This window comes from Myxine glutinosa, chromosome 1, assembly GCF_964187855.1.
Source record: "Myxine glutinosa chromosome 1, kmMyxGlut1.1, whole genome shotgun sequence".
NCBI classification, from domain to species: domain Eukaryota; kingdom Metazoa; phylum Chordata; class Myxini; order Myxiniformes; family Myxinidae; genus Myxine; species Myxine glutinosa.
The window spans coordinates 287,149,414-287,166,117 of record NC_136261.1 but is presented as its reverse complement, the minus strand read 5'-3'; the positions used below and the strand labels follow the sequence as shown (position 1 = coordinate 287,166,117).

General features: G+C 46.0%; 1 protein-coding gene across 1 annotated transcript; it reads left to right on the top strand.

Moving 5' to 3' along the window:
- The first annotated feature begins 13,284 nt into the window (after positions 1–13,284).
- Positions 13,285–14,592, top strand: LOC144889805 (uncharacterized). Its single transcript, XM_078771003.1, has 2 exons — positions 13,285–13,460; positions 13,599–14,592. Exons 1-2 carry the CDS (start codon positions 13,305–13,307, stop codon positions 14,445–14,447), a joined length of 1,005 nt encoding a protein of 334 aa, XP_078627129.1. The 5' UTR covers positions 13,285–13,304; the 3' UTR covers positions 14,448–14,592.
- Positions 14,593–16,704: the final 2,112 nt, after the last annotated feature.

Sequence of the window (16,704 nt, the reverse complement as noted above, 5' to 3'; positions counted from 1 at the left end):
ACTCTGCTGGCAAATGAAGTACTGGGGCCTATCTTATTTGATTAATGCAACGCAGATTCAACTATTGGGAACAGCCCCTTAACTGAAACACATAATAATGAGATAACTACAGAGAGGTCCTATGGTTCGCTACATGTTGTACATGGACTAACTAGGGAGCGATCGTTAACAAAGCCAGTTGATGGGAGATATTTACAGGGGATCATTTATAAAGGAAACATTTAATAAAATTTACTAGTGAAGGTTCTAAAAACCATAACACAGCACCCGTCTTTTCTTCTAGGGCCGTCCCAGCCCGAAATAACTTTACTTAATGTGACACTCAGGTGTAGTAGCCCTCTACTATTAACCTTACCCTGAGTGTGACAGTTTTAAAACAATTAAGTATGTCCCCCTGCTGCGTTGCATCCTACCTAACAGACTCACGCCCACAGAATAACCAAATTGCGGAATGGTCTTGAAACTACACATTTACGGTGGGGAGCATTATTTACAAAACACTAATTTGTATTTACACTGCAAACCCAGGACCTGTCATTTTGGGAGACAAAATAATCTTTTGAAAAGAGGAAGGAGCATGCACTGCACTGCACCGACACACCATACTCAAATGCCCGGGGATGCACAATTGATATTGCAGTGCACCCCCGAGCACAAGAGCATTACAAAGCACCAAAGCACCAATCAGCACCAAAGAGCACCAAAGCACCAAAAAAAACACAAAGCACCATCCAGTGCTCATTGTACACATAAAAACAAACTGATGACCTGGTTGTCAGCTCCTGCTTCCCCTGCTCTGCTGGTCTGATGTTTCTTGCTGTTGTCTTGTTCTTTGCTTGCGGCCTATTTGGAATAATAAAAAGGCACACAATGCGTCCATTTTTATTTAGGGCCAACAGGGGCCAGCTAAGGGTGGTCCACCTGTATGGCAAAAGGGGGCCACCTCACTGTGGTCTGCAAGCAAGGACTCGCTCTGGCCATCATGGCCGGTCCCAGCAGAGGGGTCAAACCCCAACACGTGGGGTCCATCAGTGTGTGGTGCTTGGCCACAAAAACGTGTGGCCCATAAAGGGGTGCTCGGCTGCAAGTTGTGTGGTCCATAAGGTGGTGTACCGGTCCAGGCAGGCTGTGCAGCGGCGGCTCAGACACACAAGTGCGGCTACCTGCGCACTCCCACCCGGACCAAAAAGAAACAAGCCGTGAGTGGGGAAGGAAAGGACACAGCAAGCATCGGGGCAAGGTCGCAAGGGTACACATAAAAAAACAAGGCAAGGCAAGGCGAGGTGCGCATGGGAGCGAGCGGAGAAAGCTCGTCCCTATCGTACGTCACCCCTCCTGTCACTTACCCTACCCTTGCTCTTACCCCGTATTTACAAAACTCTACACATTTTACAAATTCGTCTCTATTGTCCTGTCTTCCCCATATCTCCCCTCTATACCAAATTCGTCAACAATCCCAATTTCTCAAATTTGCCATCAATCAATTCATCTTCCATCCCTCATAAGGAGTAAGAGATGGAATAAACAAGCACAATGTCACCCCCACGTCATTATGCGTCTTACCATTCCAAAACATTTGCAACAAAAAAAAAACAACCATGGTGTGGAGTCATATCATCCCCTCAGGTGAGTGGCTGCATATGGTGCGAAGGGATTTCAATCCTTACTATACTTCTAAATGACTTTAAGACTTTTACTCTACCCGGGGTCTTTCCCTGCCAAACCATTGGCCATCTTACACTATGTGGTTCTAAGAACCGAACTCTCATTGACCAAACTGTGGTGCTCATCAATTTGGGGTCTCACTCCCCCGATTCAACTCCCTGTGCCCTTGCACAATTTCAGGGCTGGGTCGTGTGGCGCTCCCAGCAGGTCCGCTCACCTGCACACCTCCGCCACTGTAGTTGCCTCCGAGCTTACCTGCTCCTTACCCTAACCTACCTGGGGAAGGCCCTCTGGCCCCCTTACCCCACTACCGTCCTCTCTGGTGTCGGGCTACCCGGGTCCGTCCTCCGGATCCTCGGGCCCCACTGAACAACTCTACTGGCTCCCAGAGACCACCTGTGGCCTCATCTGGCCGACAGACTAACAGTGGCGGAGTGCCCATTTAACCATACACACTCTAACAGGCCACACGCCCAGCCATTTCACTCCACTATTGCACCCATCCAAACACCATTCTACCACACGCACCACAGATGCCAATATCCAACCACAATTTACCTACTCCCTCTACCTACTTTTAAACTAACCTCCCCGGGCACCCATGAAAGGGGTCCATCTTCCCCATCCACTCCTTTCGCACCAACCACTCCACTCCACATATTCCACACTACTCACTCCACACCATCCATTCCATACTCCAATCCATTTATTCCATACTCCCTTCAATCCATGCTTCATTCACCCGTGCTTCACCTGCACTTGCTCACTCACCTGGTGCTCACACACACCTGGTGGCTCTTGCACCCGTCTTTCCTCCCAGGCTCATTCATGCAATGCAATACACAATCACAATTACTTACTCATACACTGCATCATCTAAGCTGACTACTCCCTTCTGAAACTCGCGCCCCCCCCCGTCTTCCCTTATACTAGGCGCTCCCACGTCATTATAATCCACTAATCTGCTATGTCCCCTCTACAGGTACGATGTCGCTACTTAACTCTACAGTTACCTATTGTCATTTCTCTAAATCCCTAACAATTATCCAAACCCTCCCTGGCTTGGTTTGCACAGCCCAAACCCCATAAACTATTGCTCATGTGCCCTGGAGGATGGGAGGGATGGCAGAGTTGCCATCCCTCCACGTCGGGCGTCTCCCATTATCAATTTTGCCCATCCAATTTTTTTGGCCAATCATTACTGCCAATCATTTATACCCATCAAATTTGCCGATCCAATTTGCCAATCCTATTCACTATTCCCAATTTCGAATCAAAACACTATCATCATCACAGTCCATTAAACTTGAGCCTCTCTGTATGTCCATGCATGTTCAAAGCTCGGCTTCGCAAAGCCGCGCAATACATACGGGTGGTTTGGTCACCTGCAGATTGGTTCCATCTGGCATTCGGTTCAGGGGAGGAGGTTTGGTTGGGCCAAGGTTTAAAGCACCATCCCGGCGCGGGGCCTTTCGGTCTCCTGCCCGATGGCCCAAACCTGCCCGGCTGTAACGCCGCCACCACCAGGGGGCGACGTTCTGATCCCTCCTACCTTTCCACGAACCGGGCCGGTCGCCTTGCCCGGCAAAGCGCGGATGCGACCATGCAGGGCGGGGCCCGGCGTGGATCATGCATGACGCTCCGAACAAGAGCGACGCGGCACCGATCCCCGCCGGCTCCTGCAATGCACAAAGCCCGGCACGGACCGGGAGCTCGCGTTAGCTATACGTCGGTCTAAACTCTGTCCCATTTAACGTCGATGCTCCCCGTACATGCTCACACCACTCGTTCCTTTTCCTCCTCACACATCCAGATGTCTCCATACACTTCGTTATTGTACTTGCTCATGCGTTCTCTTTCGCTCCATACTCAGGTCCACTCATAACGCTCACCACACACTCTCGCGCACATTCTTGCGCATCCATTCCACCATTCGCACACTCTGTTATCACACTCCCTCGTGCACCGTCTTGCGCACTCTCCCTTGGTACGTACTCCGTACCACTCATGGGGGTGCACTCTTGCATCCACCCACTCACGCGCTCCGATGTACCCTCCCACGCACACGTCACAACCAACTCAGGTGTGCCTCCTCACACACTCTCTCCATCCATCTGACTCTCCGTATCACTCTCATCACACATACACTCCGACGTGCATTCTCACTCGCACTTGGTATCACTCCCATACTCTGTCGTGCACTCTCCCTCGCTCTTGATGACACACTCGCGCTCCGACGCCATTCGTACACGCGCGCCGTTCTCCTTCACACACCTTTTCCTCACACGCGCGCCATTGCCATCCATAACGCGCACCACAGACCTTTTACGAGCGCCCGGGTGCCGTCTCGATCCCAAACGCGCGAAAATTCTTTTTGCGCGAAACACCTTCCTGCAAAACCACTTAGCACCATACACAGCCCGTCTCACTTTCGGGGTTCTTCTTCTTCGCTCCACACGCACCTGCAAATCTTTATAAGGATTATGCAGCACGACATCATGATGCGAGCACGGACTTTACACATTATCCATCACTTTCTCCGATTCCATTCCTATCTCTGCCGTCTCTTCAATCCCAATTTCAACTATAACCATTTCATTCTGAATTAATTCTTTTTCCGCCGCTGCACCTGAATTTGCCCTGTCCAATTCGGCGGCCGTCAGGTTTTTTACACCCTGTGTCGCGATTTCTATCCCGGTCCGCCCGGCTGTGCTTTGCTCACCCTCACTCACCCTGCACTTCTCAAACCGCGCTACCTCATCGTGCACCGATGTGCCTTTCCCGCTCAACATGCGCCCCATGTCCTCCATCATTTTTTTATGATCCCTTCCTGCCTCTGCTATCCGTTTTTTCACTTCACACCTGGATTCCTCCCTCAATTTTTCCCGATCACACCCGGATTCGTCTGACATGGCGTCCTTTTTCTCATTATATATTGACTCTTCCATAGAGGCCCTTATTTGCACCATAAAGGCTTGCATTTCGACAACCGTTGGTACAAAGGGCGCGGCTCTCACCGCCACGTGTGAGGCGCCGCCATTTTGTGTACCTGCAACCCCCGCTACCGCATCCTCATTGCTCTCCTCTTCCCTCTCTCCCAATTCCTCCCTAGGGTCCTGGGTTGCCTCTAACCACTCTTCTATTTCCACCACCGGCATCCGACCGCCTTGATCATCCATGGCACGATTTCAAAATTTAGATGTTAAACAGAATTTCGGCCGCTCGTAAATTTTTGACCAAATTTTTAGTTGTTTTAAAAATTTGGTTCGGGTCCAAATCCCAACTCCTCGACACCAATTGTTATGGCCAATAGCACAATTGGTGTCCAAAATTTGGTCTAATAATTTAGTCCCAGGTTCCAGATCCCAAATCCTGACTACCAATTGTTACGGATCTCAGAGACAGCACTCCCCTTAGCAAGGGGGGGTTAATCCCCTCGGCCTGCTAAGCTGGCAGTCTCTAGTCCTGGTACTTATAGCGCTCCTCCGCGGGGTGAAATTGGTCAGGGTTATTGGTCAAGGTGTTCTCCCGAATACCTTTACCAATCCCTCCGCAAAGCAGGGAGACAAGTACCGCTCGAACCACGGACAAGATGGTATTTGCCGAGCGGTTTAGCAATCCGCGATTCGAGCCGTTAGCAATCGACTAACCCGATTCTGAGCGTTGGCCAAATCATGCCACAGGTACCAATGGGGAACAGACTAAAGCGACTGGATGAGAGGAAGCCAAAGAACCAACAAGGGTAAATGAAGAACACAGGTTTATTTCTATACTAAAAGAGGAAACGAAAGAAGGGCATTTACAAGTAGGAAAAAGCAGATACACAGAGAAAACCTTAAAACAGTCTTAATTATCAACGCCCAGGACAAACACACAGACTTACACAAAAGGGGAATAGCAGGCAGGAATGACTGGAAGAGGGAGAAGGTCCAGGTGGGACAGCAGGGCTGGAAGGTTCGGGCAGAGGCACAGCATTGAGGTCCGCTCCAGGACCACGCTCCGGGCTGGAAGTGAACAGCCAGCGGCAGCTTCTGGTCTCGTATCTCACACGGTCGGACAATGCGAATGAAGCGCGGGATTGTCGCCGTCAAGCAGACCCACTCTCCTCCTTACAATGCTCCGTATCCTCGTCGGGCACCTCACTCATCTGCCGGATCACGTCTTCCATGCACCATCTCACCCGACTCCGTCACCCCTCTTGAACCCTCTCACTCCTTGAAGCAGTCCCTTGCAGCCGCTTTTATTGTTCGTGTGAGAATCAAGCCGCCGGCTCCGATGACACGCCTACCGGTTTGCTCACCGCGGTGCTGGTTGGTCGGTAAGGGCTTGCTGACTCCACCTCTGCTGACGAGTCGACGTGCCACACCTTTTTCTTGTGACCCCGCCCCCTTCTTCCTCGGCTTGACCGCATGGCTTATGGCGGCGTGGTGCCAGTAAAACAGCCCAATGCAAACGGCGGCGAACACTGCCATACTGTTACTTTGAAGAGCGCGGGTGAGACGATTGGGGAAATTGAAAGGGGCCAATCTTATTTGATTAATGCAATGCAGATTCAACTATTGGGAATAGATCCTTAACTGAAACACATAATAATGAAATAACTACGGAGAGGTCCTATGGTTCACTAAGTGTTGTACATGGACGAACTAGGGTGCGATCTTTAACAAGCCAATTGATGGGGACATTTACAGGGAACATTTATAAGGGAAACATTTACTAAAATTTACTAGTGAAGGTTCTAAAAACCGTAACAATATAAATATATATATGTACAGTCACGTGAAAAAGTAAGTATACCCCATGTAACGTTTTGACTTTTTCAACATATTTCAACATACAGCTATTTGATCTTCATTTCAACAATATTGATAGATAAAGGTGATATAATATAACAAATATCATGAAACATTTGCATTTTGTAGTCCATTGTATAATTTAAATAAACATAAATGCAAATTTCGAATGTGGAAAAAGTAAGTACACCCTTACATTTATCATTACTTCAAATACCTAAAATTAGAATCAGGTGCACCAGCTCAGGTGCAAATGATTAGAACATCATTAGACAGGATCTTGGAGGAACCTGTCTTATTTAAATCTCAGACATTTAGTTTGGTTTTCTCTTTGTTGTTGAAGTGTGCGGCGTCACCATGCCGAGATCAAAAGAGCTCTCTCATGCCATCAGAAAGAAGGTTATAGATGCCTACGAGTCTGGGAAGGGATTTAAAAAGATCTCCAAACAATTTGAAAACAATCATTCGACTGTCCGGAAGATCATCTACAATAAGTGGAGAAGATTCCAAACCACTGCCAACTTGTTCAGGCCAGGCCGCCCCAGCAAGTTCAGCCCGAGAGCAGACCGCAAGATGCTGAAAGCTGTCTCTAAGAACCCCAGAATGTCATCACGGGACCTACAGGTAGCTCTTGCCACTGTTGATGTCAAAGTGCACGAGTCTACCATGAGAAAGAGGCTGCACAAATTTGATCTACATGGGAGGTGTGCCAGGAGGAAACCTTTGCTGTCCAGAAAGAACATCAGGGCAAGACTAAAGTTTGCCAATGAACACCTAGGAAAAGACCAGCACTTCTGGAACAATGTGCTCTGGACAGAAGAGTCAAAGGTAGAGCTATTTAACCACAGTACCAGAAGACATATTTGGCGAAAACCAAAGACAGCATTTGACCACAAGAACCTGATACCAACTGTAAAGCATGGTGGTGGAAATATTATGGTTTGGGGCAGCTTTGCTGCATCAAGGCCTGGGCAGCTCACCATCATAGAATCCACTATGAATTCTTCATTGTACCAGAGGGTGCTTGAGGATAATGTGAGGCCATCTGTCAGAAAGTTGAAGCTCAACCGAAGGTGGACCTTGCAACATGACAATGACCCTAAACATACCAGTAAATCCACCAAGGAATGGCTGAAAAGAAAGAAATGGAGGGTTCTGAAATGGCCAAATCAAAGCCAGGATCTAAATCCCATAAAGATGTTGTGGAGGGATTTGTAACGAGCTGTGTATGCAAGAAACCCCTCAAACATCGCACAGCTGAAAGAATTCTGCATGGAGGAGTGGGCAAAAATTTCTCCCAGTCGATGTCAGAGACTGGTAAACAGTTATAAAAAACGCCTACTTGAGGTTGTTTCTGCCAAAGGGGACAATACCACCTATTAGAGCCAAGGGTGTACTTACTTTTTCCACATGCGAAATTTGCATTTATGTTTATTTAAATTATACAATGGACTACAAAATGTAAATGTTTCATGATATTTGTTGTATTATATCACCTTTATCTATCAATATTGGTGAAATGAAGATCAAATAGCTGTATGTTGAAATATGTTGAAAAAGTCAAAACTTTACATGGGGTGTACTTACTTTTTCACGTGACTGTATATATATATATATGTACACTACATGACCAAAAGTTTGCGGACACCTGAACATTGAACATCTCATTCCAAAATCATGGGCATTAATATGGAGTTGTTCCCACCTCCCCCCCCCCCCTCCACCACCCTTTACTGCTTTAACAGCCTCCACTCTACTGAGATCTCTTTCCACTAGATGTTGGAACATTGCTGAGGGATTTGCTTCCATTCAGCCACAAGAGCATGAGTGAGGTTGGGCACTGATGATCCTACAAGCTATACACTATCTTCAAAATACTTTGTTCACCAAGTCCTGGATATTCTGCCTCAACTCTTGGAACACATGCAAATTGGAATGGAGCCCTTCTTTACTCTGGCACAAACCCTGACTACCAACAGTTTGGCTGGTAAATGGCTACCATGCATGGGCTCAAATATAACTTCCGAACAGGCATTTTTCTGGATAACTTTACAGTGACCATTAATGATAACTTAAATTTTGGCTGGAACAGCAAGCACCATGACTAACCAACATAATAAGACCAATTTTACCATTTTGGAGCTCTGATTTTTGCAATGCATGGCAGCCTCTTTGAATACAGCAGAAATACGGTTAACACCCACCTGTGGTGGCATACACGACCGGTCAAAAGTTTTAGAACACCTCAATTTTTCCAGTTTTTATTGAAATTTATGCAGTTTAATGTTTCGATGTACTCTGAAATTAAGCATAGAACAAATAAACAATTGGAGATGAAAAAGAAATCATAGAATCATTTTGTTTAACAAAATTTAATTTAAATTTTTGACTCAGCAAAGTAGCCACCTTTTGCAGATATAACCGCCGAACACACTCGTGGCATTCTTTCTACAATGTAAATCAAATATTGTTCGGGAAGTTCTTCCCAACATTGTTGTCTCGTTCCCACAAATGTGTTGCACTTGTGGGTTGCTTTGCTTTCACCCTTCTGTCCAGATTATCCCAAACCAGCTCGATGGGGTTTGAGTCTGGAGACTGTGCTGGCCATTCCATGACTTGAAGCCTACCATCTTGTTCTTTTCCTCGAAGGTAGTTTTGAAATAGCCTGGAGGTGTGTTTAGGGTCATTATCTTGCTGTAGGATGAACCCCTGACCAACGAGGCGTATACCAGAGGGTATTGCATGGCGCTGCAAAATGCTGTGGTCGCCCTTTTGGTTCAGGGTGCCAATCACTCTGTGCAAGTCACCAACTCTGGATACAGTAAAAGAGCCCCAGACCATCACGTTTCCTCCTCCATGTTTGACAGTTGGTGTCACACACTGAGGAACCATCCTTTCGCCTACTCGATGGCGTACAAAAACCCTGCGTGATGAACTAAAGATTTCAAATTTTGATTCATCGGTCCATAAGACCTTCTTCCAGTCTTCAGTTAGTCTAGTAGGAAGACTAGGTCCCCCTGCACCCCCCGGAGATATACATCTAATCAGTGTTTCTAGATTGGAAAAAATGTGTAGAAAATGACTAGCTATGGCCCCAAGCTGAAAAAATGTCCCACATACCATTTGTATGCAAATTACTGCTGCCATTATCAAAAAAACGATTTTTGACATATCTCAGCCAATATTGCAGATAATTGAAAAATGAAGGTGTCTAGACCCATGTTTTGAAGGGCATAGATCATGATAGAACTATTCATAACATGATTACATGTGTCTATGGTATACTAGTATGCATATTAATGCTGTAATTACAAAATAATCAGTTTTACAAATGATAAGGATACGTTAATACTGCAGATAACTTAACATGGTACATAAGGGGTCTAAACCCAGGTATTTTCAAGGTTAAATGTCAACAAGATGCTCCTGAGTCTTGCATAGGGGCGGGACATTGGCAGTAACATTGGTACCACTCAACTTTTCTTCCCACCATTGACTTTGTATTGCGAGAGATTTTCACTTGCTTATTTAAAGGTTTCTCACCCAGCCCACGTAAAATCTACCAACTCCTGCTGTTAACTCCCAAACATATTTTTTTATGTTATCCAATCACAGTGCAGAAATGACAGACTAGAGATCCAAATTAGTGCTGCTATAGCTGCCATTTTACATTTCCATCCATGTAACATGCGCGCTCGCGCGCTCGTATCAATTGGTAATGTCGCGCGCTCGTATCAATTGGTAACGTTGATGTTATTGAATACCTCAGTTGAAAGTTCAGTCTTCCATTCCATCTGTGTGTTGTTCTTGGTATTCATCCTCCAATCTAGCCAGGTAAGATGCTAACTATAATGTTACTCACACTCTTGACTTCAGTTTCTGCATGAAATCATAAACAGGCAGAATAACAGCTGAGCCAGCTAGCACCATGTTAGCTAACGTTAAAGCTAGCCTCATCTATGTACAGTATGTTCCTAATGTCGGTGTAACTTAAACTTTTGTTAATGCCAAACATGAGACATATCTGTTGACTTCTGTATATGAATTGAACCAGAAAGAGGCACGACAGCTGAGCTAGCTACAGTAACTTAGCACAATGTTTCATTGGCCTAGATAGCTAACGTTAGTGTGGAAGAATTTAGATGTTTTAGCTATTAGCACTTTTGATGCCACTAAACATGGTTTAGTCAGCTAAAAAGTACCCTAGTGTAGAACATGACTCAGAACCTCTGTTACCTCACTGAAAACTCAGAGCCTCCTTTCACAGGCACTTTTAACATCATTCGTGATTTCTTATTTGTCATTTAACAGTGATGGTAGACATCGACAGCAAGCATGCCCAAAAGAAAATGGAGTGTAGAACCTGCAGCCCAAAGCTCTCCTCCTACATGCATCCTTCATGTACCATCCATGTCTGATCATGGGGATTTCACGCCCCTCCATAAAATTAAAGGATCTGCTTCAGAAAAACTGCAACTGCTTCAAAAGATCCGGGATAGACGTCTCAACCAACCGCATGACTCCCCATGTCGTATGCAATCAGTATGTGATCAGATCCCGGCAACTCTTCCTGATGACCTAGAAAGAGTAGGATATCACAGCAAGTGTTATAAGCACTTTGTCCGCCACTTTCATCGTCTGGGAGATGATACAGAACCAGGGCCATCAACCTCATCATGGCATCACTCTCCTCGTAAACCAGGAGGTTCTGCTGAACCCATCTTCCCGCCAGAGTGTATATTTTGTGAGAAAGTTGAGACCAAAGATGCTCATCGCAATACTGAGAGGCCTACAACCTTCCCATCCTTTAAAAACAAAGAAAATGCATGGGAGCAAATCGAAACACGGGCTGAGAAAATGGGTCTCTATCGACTCCATCGAAAGGTGAAAAACAAAGACCTCTTTGCATGTGAGGCCAAACACCATCCGTCATGTTTTAAAGCTTTCCGCACAGCATTCTACAACTATGAGCGTGCGATTCACAGAGCCGAAGCACCAAAGGAGCAGGCTTGCATGTCAGCCGCCCATGAAAAGGCATTCAACTCAGTACTGGAACACATTCAAACCCAGGTCATCCAGCAGAATAAAGTTCTACAGCTTTCTTCCTTGCGCTTGCTCTATGTCGAGGAACTGAAACTGAATGGATATGAGAACTCAAATTATCGGTCAGAGAAACTACTGAAACGCCTACAGAATGACCCAATCAAGGAGCATATCCACTTCACCAAGGTTGATCATGACAAATGTGATGTCATTTCTTTCTGGCTTGTGCACAGCTCAAACATAACAGTTTCCAATGCTCTCGCACGAGCATTCACACTCGGAAGCACAAACAAGAACCAAAATGTTGCCCTCCAACTTCGCCAGGGTATTCTACAGGCTTTCAGAGAGTGTAAAGACCAACCATGGCCACCAACAGCTGAAGACATGGAGCTCAATCCTGAAGACATCCTACCTCCAGACCTTGTCCGCTTTCTCAGCGTGCTAATGACTGGCAAGGAGGGCATCGAGACAGAAAAGGTGAAGCGTCTGGTCTTCTCCATTGGACAAGATCTGTGCCGTGCAGTGTCAGATGGAAAATGGAAGTTACCAAAGCACATTCTCCTCTGTGTGACTGTAAGGCACCTGTTCCGAAGCAAACAGCTCACCACAATACTACACAGGCTTGGACACTCTGAGAGCTACGATTTCGCCTTGGAGTTGGAAACTGCTCTCGCCAAGGTCCTGGATGAAGTCTCAACTTATCGTACACCACAAATTGTGACAGGAGAGGGCAACCTTGTATTCCACTGTGAGTGGGACAACTTGAATAAAACCACTACCAGTGTGCACGGCAGCAACATTGTAAACAGTGCTGGAGGAATCATGGTGCAGGAGGTCAAGCCCGGGTTCGAGAGCAGCAAGAACCGAATGCTACCTACCATCAATAGGTCACAACAGCGTAGCCTGAAGGTCGACACACCAAAAACTCTCCCACCCTTGCACTTTACTCGCGTTGGCCCGAAGTTCCCTGAAGGCTCATCATTCACACCGCCAGCAGAGAATGACACAGTCTATGCCACTACGATGCAAGAGTACTACATCTGGCTCTTCATCAGATACATCGGAAGCTGTGGCCTGCAGCCTGTGCCTGGGCTAGGGGGTTTCACCTCTGCAACTGGTTCTCCCCCACCCAGCAAATCAACAGTCGACTACTGCACGCCTATCCACCAACCGATCACAGACAACGCAGTTGTTCGTGAGCTACTGAAGCGTTCCGAGGCAGCAACTGCTGAGGTGGGTCAGAGATGGGTCCTGAATACATTTGATCTGGGTGTCTGCATGAAAGCCCTTCCCATCATCTGGCGCTGGCCAAATGAATTTGCTAGTCATGTAGTAACGATTGGACCCTTCCACACATCCATGAACTACATCGGGATGCTCACTGGACACAAGATGCGTGGTTCTGGATATGCAGAGATTCTCTTTGAGGCACAACTAGTAACAAGTGGATCTCTCAAAGGTGTTCTCAGTGGAAAGGCCTACGCAAAGTCCCTCTTTTGCCTCAAAACAGTGTGTGAGGCAATGGAGAGGCTGTTGATGGAGAGATTCACTGAGGAGGAGAACATCATGATCTCTGACCCTGCTGTGCTTCTCAGAATGACCCAGTCTTGCAACCGAGAGCACCTCGATGAAGCCCTCAAAGACCCCTCAACTCTACTCCTCATCAAAAAGTACCATGCCTTTGAGGAAAAGGTGCGCAAGGGCCACCTGGGGAAGACAGCTGCCTTCTGGATGTCGTTCTGGATGTCCTCAGAGAAGATCATTCTGGCTGGACCAGCAACCAGGAAGCCATATGACTTCAAAATGTTCCTTGCAAATGACGACAACAAAAAGCAGATGTGCCAGCTTCTTCTGAAAGTGTGGAGTGGACAAGAGGCAGCTACCAGGCTGGAGAGAACAGAGATGGCTGTGCTGATCGTGGAGGGGAAGGCCCACCAACTTGCCTCAACGAATGGCAAGGTAAAATTGAAAGCCCTTCGTGAATGGCGATTCAATTTGTAATTTTTCCTGAAAAAAAGGTGATTACCTGTGATGTTTGTCTAGATCTGAAACTGGCAGTGACTGGTGATTGAAATGCGGTGCCTTTTTGTGTTTCAGGTCGAGGTACGTGAACTCCCCACGATCTACAGCAACCAGGAAGAGACTGATACCAGGGTGGTTCTGTACCTCCATCATGCTGCTACCATCGGATACAAGAACGCTGTAGTCAGAACACCGGACACAGACATCCTCCTGATCCTGCTCCACCATGCCCACAACATCAAGCTGACGGTGTACCTGGATACAGGGTCAGGGAAGCATCGCCAACTTGTCAACGTCTCTGAGCTGGCAGAATCCCTGGGAGAGGACTACTGTGCCACTCTCCTGGGGTACTATGTGTTCAGCGGAGAAGACTGCACCAGTGCCTTCAAAGGGAAGGGAAAAGTCGGGCCCTTGAAAAAGCTGGAGAAGAATCCCAGGTTTCACAGGGCATTCGGTGAACTGGGTGACAACTGGGATGCCAACCCTGAGGTGGAGAGGCAGTTAGAAAAATTCACCTGTGTGATGTACGGCCAGAGTCGCGAGTCATCAGTGGACATTGTCCGTGCCAAGCTGCTACGAAAAATGGTGGGAGAGGACAAGACCCTCACATCCAAGTCCAAGGTTGATCTGGCTCGCCTTCCTCCATGCCAGTCTGCCCTGAAGCCGCACATCCAGCGTGTGAACCACCGCGTAGCATTGTACAAAAGAGCCGATCAACCTATCATCGAAAAGCCAAAACCTTATGAGGAGCAAGGATGGATAAGGACTGATGAAGGACTGTTGAAACCAATGTGGTCCAGTGGTCCCATCCTACCAACCTCACTGGTGGATCTTCTGAACACAGGAGAGCACGAAGAGGAGGAGGAAGAGGAAGGAGAAGAAGAGTTTGACTCTGACGATTTCGATGAAAATGATGATGACTGACTCAGTGTAGAATCACTAATGCTAATGATGTTTATCTAAAACAAGCAAGAGAAGAGTGGTCACATTGAGTGCTAGGACTATTTTGACAGTTGTAATATTTAGAAAAATAAAACTTTGTGTTAACGTCTGTGTAGACGGACCTTAATATGAGTCTATTATTTCGTAAAACTGTGATTATTTTGTAAATAAAGCACTAATTAGCATACTAGTATACCATAGACACATGTAATCATGTTATGAATAGTTCTATCATGATCTATGCCCTTCAAAACATGGGTCTAGACACCTTCATTTTTCAATTATCTGCAATATTGGCTGAGATATGTCAAAAATCGTTTTTTTGATAATGGCAGCAGTAATTTGCATAAAAATGGTATGTGGGACATTATTTCAGCTTGGGGCCATAGCTAGTCATTTTCTACACATTTTTTCCAATCTAGAAACACTGATTAGAAGTATATCTCCGGGGGGTGCAGGGGGACCTAGTCTTCCTACTAGACTAAGTAGTCCACTGGCGGTGCTTCATGGCCCAGGCAAGCCTCTTTTTCTTATTTTGCCATCTTAGCAATGGCTTTCTTACTGCCACTCGACCTGTCAAACCTGCAGCTCGAAGTCTTCTCTTCACAGTAGAAACTGAGACTTGCTTACTTCGACCAGTGTTGAGCTGTGCTTGAAGCTGTTGTCCAGTGAGCTGCCCCTCACGTAAGCTGTTGACTCAGAAACTTGTCTCCTGATTCTGTTGTGGCTTTGGGTCTGCCAGACCTCTTCCTGTCAGAGTTTCCTCCAGTTTCCAATGTACTACTTCCTGCAGTGCAATATTGTCCAAATAATGCTTCAGAGGGTGTAATAACAGTCTGTTCCAATACTGCTTTTATACAGACAGGGGGTTCGTAAAATTCAGTAATCAGCAGAGGTTGGGACACCTGTAGGAATTGTTTGCATCAACTTTCAAGGCTTAATTCACTTACATTGCTGCAGAACAGCTGTAAGTTGTTAAACCATTACTTGGTCCCTGAAGAAGGCCTTTTTTACAATATGAGTGTGCAATTTACATTATTTTCCAGTTTTTGTGAAGCTAAACTTTTTATTTAACCTCGAGCAGTTTACTGCTTACCTTTGTACCATTTCAGATTATTCACCGGACTTGAATTGCTTAAATTTCAATAAAAACTGGAAAAATTTAGGTGTTCTCAAACTTTTGACCGCTAGTGTAGTACATGACCCTGCTCCCTTAACATGTACGTACCCACAGTCAATGTCAAAATCGTCGCCTAACCATCTCATCCACCTAGTTTTGTCATAATCCGTCCACAACTTTTTGAAACATCGGGCTATACATCGTTTTTGGCCCTATCTATCAATGGTGAAGAATCACTTCAAATAATTCTCAGATCCATATCCGGATCTTTATCAAAATCTAATCATTTCTTCCGTGTCACATACCCAAACTCTCCACCAAATTTCGTCCGAATCGTCCACAACTTTTTAGGATATCCTGTTCACAGACAGACAGAAACACACGCAGACAGACACACATACTCACCTACAGACACACAGGCAGACAGACAGACAAACAGGAGTAAAAACATAACCCCCACCTACCTTGGGTGGCAGAGGTAATGACATTTCACAAAAATGTCCAAATGGAAACGTGAGGTTATTTCAAGTCCCCGAGTTTACTCTCTGGCCATGGCGGACCACCACTCGCAAATACTTAAAAGTACAAGACTGAACTATCCTGAGGGATGTGTTGTCTCAGCGAGTCCTTGTTGGTATATTTACATGCGTGCAATTTTCCATGTATTGTAATTTGAAAAAAATATCCATTCGCTCAGATCGAGTTTGTTGTTAACGAATGCCTATTGGCCTGGGATTCCATTTTGAATTTGACCCGCAAGTTGCATCATTGCTGAGACACAGCTGTCCCGCTGATGTGGTGTCCCAGCAAATTAGATGAGGAATTTAATTTGGTCAGGGTGATGGTGTTGATGATGGTGATGGTGATGACACACAGACATACAAACACACACATACACACTAGGATCCTCTTCGGAAAAGGATCTAAACATGATAATTCCTTTATCTAGCCCAAACAAATTGGATTGATAGCTTCTCAAAAAAAATTAGGGAGTTTATTAATCATCTTTACCTAAACGATACCGACTGGAATGTAAACTAGAAAGCATCTGAAAATACAAAGCCCGTCTGTGTCCGTTTGTATACAGACGTCTTCTTCTTCTGTATGCTCAAAATAATG